Source organism: Sinocyclocheilus anshuiensis, unplaced genomic scaffold, assembly GCF_001515605.1.
Source record: "Sinocyclocheilus anshuiensis isolate Anshui unplaced genomic scaffold, SAMN03320099.WGS_v1.1 scaffold1, whole genome shotgun sequence".
NCBI lineage: Eukaryota > Metazoa > Chordata > Actinopteri > Cypriniformes > Cyprinidae > Sinocyclocheilus > Sinocyclocheilus anshuiensis.
Window position 1 is genome coordinate 17242 of NW_015539843.1, and position 6583 is coordinate 23824.

The 6583-nt window shown below is 39.0% G+C and overlaps 1 protein-coding gene across 1 annotated transcript in view; it reads left to right on the top strand.

The window, feature by feature from the left end:
- LOC107684511 (peripheral-type benzodiazepine receptor-associated protein 1-like) overlaps positions 1-6583 on the top strand; it is a 113209-nt gene that overhangs the window by 1547 nt on the left and 105079 nt on the right. The window contains exon 2 of the mRNA XM_016480783.1: positions 630-761. Coding sequence (XP_016336269.1) covers positions 630-761 — 132 coding nt within the window. The remainder of the gene's footprint in view (positions 1-629; positions 762-6583) is intronic.

Consider the following 6583-nt stretch of genomic DNA (forward strand, 5'->3'; position numbering starts at 1 on the left):
GGGGGACTGTTGCTTTAATGCATCCTTTTAAAATAGTGCATGATTTCACTGTTGTGCTTTTTCAAAATACTTGAAATTTAAAAAAATTCCCATATCTCGCTTAATTTTATTTTAAAATATTTAGGAAACATTATAATTCAAAACTGCAAATAAAATTTAAAACAGATTTTAAAAAATCTTCAAAGAAACAGCTTTGCTTTGAAGCAACAACAGTTAATTAAACTCTTCATGCATCCACACCACTAGGTGTCAGTATAGAATCAAAGACTGCTGGGATAAAGAAGAGTCAGACACAAGGAAATAAGCACACATTAAAATGTAGATGGGTGCCATCAAATTAAATAAACAGGAGAATCTTATGATTCAGACACCAATTCTATTATTTAACATGATCTCAAATCAAATCCTACCTTTCCTCAAAATTGTTTATTTGTTTTTTTTCCTTGTAAATCCTTCACATTTAAAACAGACAAAGGATTAAAACTTCTACTGTCACATAAGGAGAATTGTAGTGATCATAAATAATAGTCATTTTACCCCTGTTGCTCATGTCTAATTGGTTAAACTGATGGTGCTACAGCTCTCACCAGCCTATGCATGTTTAAGTGACATGTGGCTCTGTCCTGTAGGAGATGATGGGGGTTGAAAGGCAGTGCGAGGTGGAGATACTAAAACAGTCCCAAAGAGAGTTACAGTGGGTCCAAAAACAGCTGTCGATCATCTCTAACAGAGCCAATGGCCCAGGCAGTACCAAGGATAAGGTAAGTCTTTGTGTTCATCAAAAAATACACTATAAAAACAGCATAGATGGCATTTTATATAGCCCCTATGGCTGTTTTTTTGTTTGTTTGTTTTTTAGATTAGGTTGATTTAGATTTTAGATTTGAAATAAGAGTTTAATCTGTTATCAGTGTTGTAGTTTTGGTTCAACCGCAGAGCTGTGGTCCAGGCATTATTGGATTAGTCTGTGTCCTGATCATGGTTTGGTTTTCTGAGGACTTGGCTTACTCCTCCATCTGGAGCAAATGCTCACTTCCTCTTGAAACCTTATCCACCCCTCTTTTACCCCACACCCTCCACCTATTCTTTCACAAAAAAATCACTGACTACTTTCTTAAGTCAGTTGATGAGCTTTATACATGTATCGAGACAGCAGTTAGTATCCTGGGAAAAGATTAGTAGCACCTGTGGCATATTTAAATTGCATTCATTTTATGTGCACATCTGACTTAAAGTTAAAAAAAATCTCCAGTTCATTCCTGTGAGATGTTTTGTAAAGCTTGTCTGAGTTAGCAACAGTAACCAAGGTGGGTGGAGCTTAGCAAAAGATCAAATTGTACATACCATTCAGTGTTTTTGTGGCAACGTAGCCATTCAAACGACTCCAGTCTCCTTTTATTTAACAAAGATGAACTCGATCCTTCACTTTAACCTACTACAGTGTTTATACGTTTTCTGCTTCAGATCTGAAGAGGATGGAAATTGCTCACTTATACACAGGGCAAATAACATTTACTTGGCTGGAGTGTTTTAGAGATGTTAATGAGTCCTGCGATGTACTCAGGGTCTAGATGCACTTTTAGAGACAGGATATCAGTGCAGGTTTATATACTAGAGTGTTGCCATATTTGGCTGTGGTTATGCAATTCTAGATATCCCATGAGACAGCAGAGGGCTCTTTTGGGAGAGATTGAGGGAGACGGAGAGAAAGAGGAGAATGACAGCCCTCTTAATAATTACTGCGGTTGCCAGGCAGCAGTCTAATGAGCATCCAAACAAGTCAAGCTTGTTTTCTGTCTAGTTTAAGGGTTATTTCCATGATATTTCTTTCTTGAATCTCATGGTTTTTGCTGGGCACACTGCTGTATTTATGCACAGCATTCATTTGTTTCTGCTGGTATTTTTTAGTAAGTGTGCAATACCGGTGAGGGGCACAGAGGGCAGTCTTGTCCTATTGTTTCATTGCCAAGTCTGGGGAAACCCTGAACTGTCCAAATAATCCTCCTTAATACCTTGCTGCTCCTGCATCCCTGATCTCTGATTGGCCGCTGGGAACGGTCGTGCCACTGCACAGTGGGAGATAAACGATTGGTCGGACTCACTCACTGGTGGAAAGAGTAAGCAAGCACGGAGAAAACGAGAGAGAGAGGGTTCACTGGGTTTCTCACAAGGGATCCTCATTAACAAATCCATCTTCTGCAGTCAAATCATAGATATCTAAGCATGTAATGCACAGAATTATTTACCATTGATGAAGCATGTTCTTTAAGTATTCCCGGATGTAATACATCCACCATGTTGGCATTGTCCTTTGACCTGGATGTTCTTTGATCCATGGCCTCATGCGATAGTGAATTGTCCACTGGTTGCACACAGAATCTCTGTTGAATGGTGCTAATTCAGACATCCTATTTATTTGGTATACTGACTTTTGAATACCTCTGTATATAGCCGTGGTTGTATTTATATGCACAAGAATATTCCTACATTGATCAGATTTGTGTCATTTTCATTATGTAGGTATTATAAAGGCATTAAATGGATAATTCCCCCATTGTAGAAGAACATTTTGTCATCATTTATTCATGTTGTTACAAACCTGTATGACTTTCTTACAAAAGAAGATATATCGAAGAATGTTAACAGTTTTGGTTTCCATTTTAAAATGATTTTCATTTGTGTTCAGCAGAAGAATAAAGTGCATACAGGTTTGGAATGACATGAGGGTGATTTTATGGGTGGACTATCCCTTTAACCTGATTCCCATAACTAGATCAATCCAGTGCTCAGAAGGTGGGACAGAAGTGCCTCTCAAGTGGCATTTAGGCGTCTTTTTTCAGACTGTCTAATGCTGCTCAGAGGTGGCATGAAAGCATTCAGACACCAAATATAACTGTATACGTTACTAGGGCTGAGGTAGGTCAGAGAAGACTTATTGTAGTCTGTTTTTTATGCAGCATTACGTCTTTACACCAAATTTTGAGCCGGCATTACAGAGCAGCCTTAACTTGGCTGTGTAAAGATGCCTATTCCGGTTTCTAGAAATCTGAATGAGACCACTTTCATTTGCCTACTATATCAAGCAGTATTTGGGTCGTGTGAAAACATATTTGTGATATCAATTGTATAGTGAACATTCATTTATATCTGTGTATGTCTGAACAAATTGATTTCTGGGTCATATAGAGAGTGGATAAGTGAGGTATTGAACAAACATATTTTTTTGAGCAAGGAGGAGATTTAACTTTTATGAACGTTAAAAAGTGTCATCATGACCTACAATCCGAAGTATATTGTTATTGTAAGTCACGATAAAACAGACATAGCAACAGATCTTCGGTATTGTGCTGTGCATTCGTGTGAACAGGATTATTGGAAAAAATGTTGTGAAAAATGTCTTCTATCCATCTTTGTTGATTGGTTGTAGGCAGATCTGAACGTGTGATTGCAGTCGATTGTAAGAAAGGAGTGGAGTTTAAGCGGATAAAGTGGTTTAAGTGATAGGAGAAGTCCAGCATATATCATTAGAGAGAGGTCTGCCGTTTTCACCAAAAAGCCGAGTTAGGTTAATTAAACATTATGATGTCTAAAGGAATGAATGAATAAAATAAGTAAATAAATACTAAAATGGGGGAGGAAAGGAGCCAGAGAGAGAATGCAAAAACACCTTATTTGACCTTGTCAGCTCCAGTCATGGCCCTCCAGGGCGGATGGGTGATGCTCACCTGATGGTGCTGAAAATGCAGATGCACAGCATTGGGCATGAGAAACGTGTATTTACATGACAGAGATGTCAAAGTGAAGCAACGCACGACTGTCCTGCTGTTAGCTGCACTGGCTCTGCGCTTGTACGTGCTTCTGTGAGCGTGTGTGAAAGAGAGAGAGAGAGAGAGAATAGGCCATTGGTGTTCACATATCTTCTGCGTTGATCCAGCACACAGATAGCTACAGCCAAAGAGCGCTTAAAGCGCGCGCTAAAGGCATTGCTTCTGCCTAAAATATGAGTCCTCTATCCATAATATTGTGTTCTTCAATGAAAAAGTCAGAATTAGGAGAGAAACCAGCTCAGGACAAGCACCTTTTACAAGCAAAAACAGTCTAAAACAGTTACTGTGAACAAAAACTGTGATGTTTTTATCATGTTTATGTTTATGTTTGGACTCTCATTCTGATGGCACCCATTCACTGCAGGGTAACTATTGGTGAGCAAGAGTTGTAATTTTAAATTTCTCCGAATCTGTTCTGATGAAGAAACAAACGACATCTTGCATGGCCTGAGGGTAAATATTTTTTCAGCAAATGTTCATATTGTTTTTTTAACGTGTATTTACATGACAGAGATGTCAAAGTGAAGCAACGCACGACTGTCCTGCTGTTAGCTGCACTGGCTCTGCGCTTGTACGTGCTTCTGTGAGCGTGTGTGAAAGAGAGAGAGAGAGAATAGGCCATTGGTGTTCACATATCTTCTGCGTTGATCCAGCACACAGATAGCTACAGCCAAAGAGCGCTTAAAGCGCGCGCTAAAGGCAGCGTGTTCGTGTGCTGCGTTCTTCCAGCAGTGTGTGTGTGTGTGTGTGTGTCTGTGTGTGTGAGTGAGTGAGTGAGTGCGCGCGCGCGTGCGGTCTCCTTAGTACCGCCCGCTCGAGCGCTTTTCTCTTCCCGACGGTCGCTAATGAACCGTTTAAAGCCCGGATAGCACGGACAGCGGACCGGAGCCGTCAGCCGCCACTTAATATGACACAGTTGGACGCGGCTGTCTTTCCGGGAATCATCTTTTAACGGAAGAGCGGCGGAAGAGGTAACAGAGTCGCTGTCCATCGCTTGTTTTCGTGCACGCGCTCAGCTGATCTGAGAGCATGTTGTGTTGATAAGGAAGCTATTGGATGTTTTGGTCAGAAATGTTTTTGTAAATGCGTTATGATACGGTTGTTTAGTCGGTTAGATGTTTACGCAGCTGCTTTGGCTGTACATGTCATTATGGCTTGTGCGGTCGTCTGCACTATAACCTTAAAAATACATACAGTAGTCCGCTTAGCTGTATTAAATGAGCTAAAAAACATTATTCAGGATCTTTCTGCCAGTGAAACACATGGCTGTGTTGGGGTACTTTTGTCTAAAGCCATTTTAGATTGCAGCACCGCTGAATGTTTCTCACAGTAGCGTGTACTATTAAAGAGATAGCCCTCTTTTTCTCAGCACTTCTGAGCTCTTTAAACTCCTTCCAGATCTCACTGTCATGTAATCAGTTACAATTCTTTGCTTTGGTAACATTTTAACGTATTTTTAATTTAACAGCCTACAAGTGATAGGTGAGTCTGGAGCTAGTTGTCACAGGGGTTGAATCTCAGTAGCTATGAGATTTTGAGCCAAAAGTCAAATTACACCAATGTGTGTTGTTTTCCCTTTGAATGTTGGATTCTAGTTCAGACTGGGGCTGGGTATCGATTCACATACCTCGATTCGATTTCGATTCTCAATTTTTTGATTACATTCAGTGAATATAGTTTTAATACAAATGCTATTGATATTTCTAAAAAATTAACAGTAAACATCAGTTTACAAATGGTGAATTAATAAAAAGAAATGAAGAACCGCATGCCTGTATTTTAAACCTTTTTTTTTTGTTTGTTTTTTTGTATAGGGCCCTATAAAATGTTCTTAATTTTTCTGGTAATCAGATGAAGGCATAAAACATTAATTTAATTTATCCTAATCCGTTAATCAGATCTTGTTTTAAATGTGTGCTGAAATAAATACTGGAAAAGATTGATTCGCGGCTTTTGAGAATTGATATCGAATCGACGTTATTTAAAAAATCGAAAAATCCGTTTTTTTTTTGCCCAGCCCTAGTTCAAACCCTTAAATTTGAATGTTTTTTCCCCTTCTAATTCTGCCCTTTTATTAAAATTCAATATCATAATAATTTGCTATAGCTGTTGTGCAAACAATTGAACACAATAAAACCACATTCACACAAGAGCCAACAATATAACTAAGGTAGATGTTGACTGATTAACTGAACTCTGGACAAGGGTATTTTACTGATAAATGTTAGGTTGTATTTTATATGGTAGGCCTATATAAAATGTATACAATTTATTAATTAGAATTGTTATACAGGCAATATCAAAAAAGTACATACATGTGCCATGGTGCTATTTTAAAGGGGTCATATGATGCGATTTCAAGTTTTCCTTTCTCTTTGGAGTGTTACAAGCTGTTCGTGCATAGATAAGATCCCTAAAGTTGCAAAGACTAAAGTCTCAAACCCAAAGAGATATTCTTTATAAAAGTTAAGACTCGTCCACGCCCTCCTAAAACGGCTCGTTCTAACACGCCCCCACATGTCTACGTCACTGTGTGGGAAGATTTGCATAACGCCTCCCAAATGTTCACGCAAAGAAAGAAGGCGTAACTTTGATTCTCGCTGTAGTATTGTTGTTGCCGCCGCCGCCATGTCCTGAAGACGCTTTGTATTTCGTTGCGAAAGTGAAAATACTTTGTTTGGCCTTCCAAAAAGAGGACACAACTAGAAATCAGTGGTTAAGTTGTATTTACAACACTGTTCCAGAACAGTTCAACA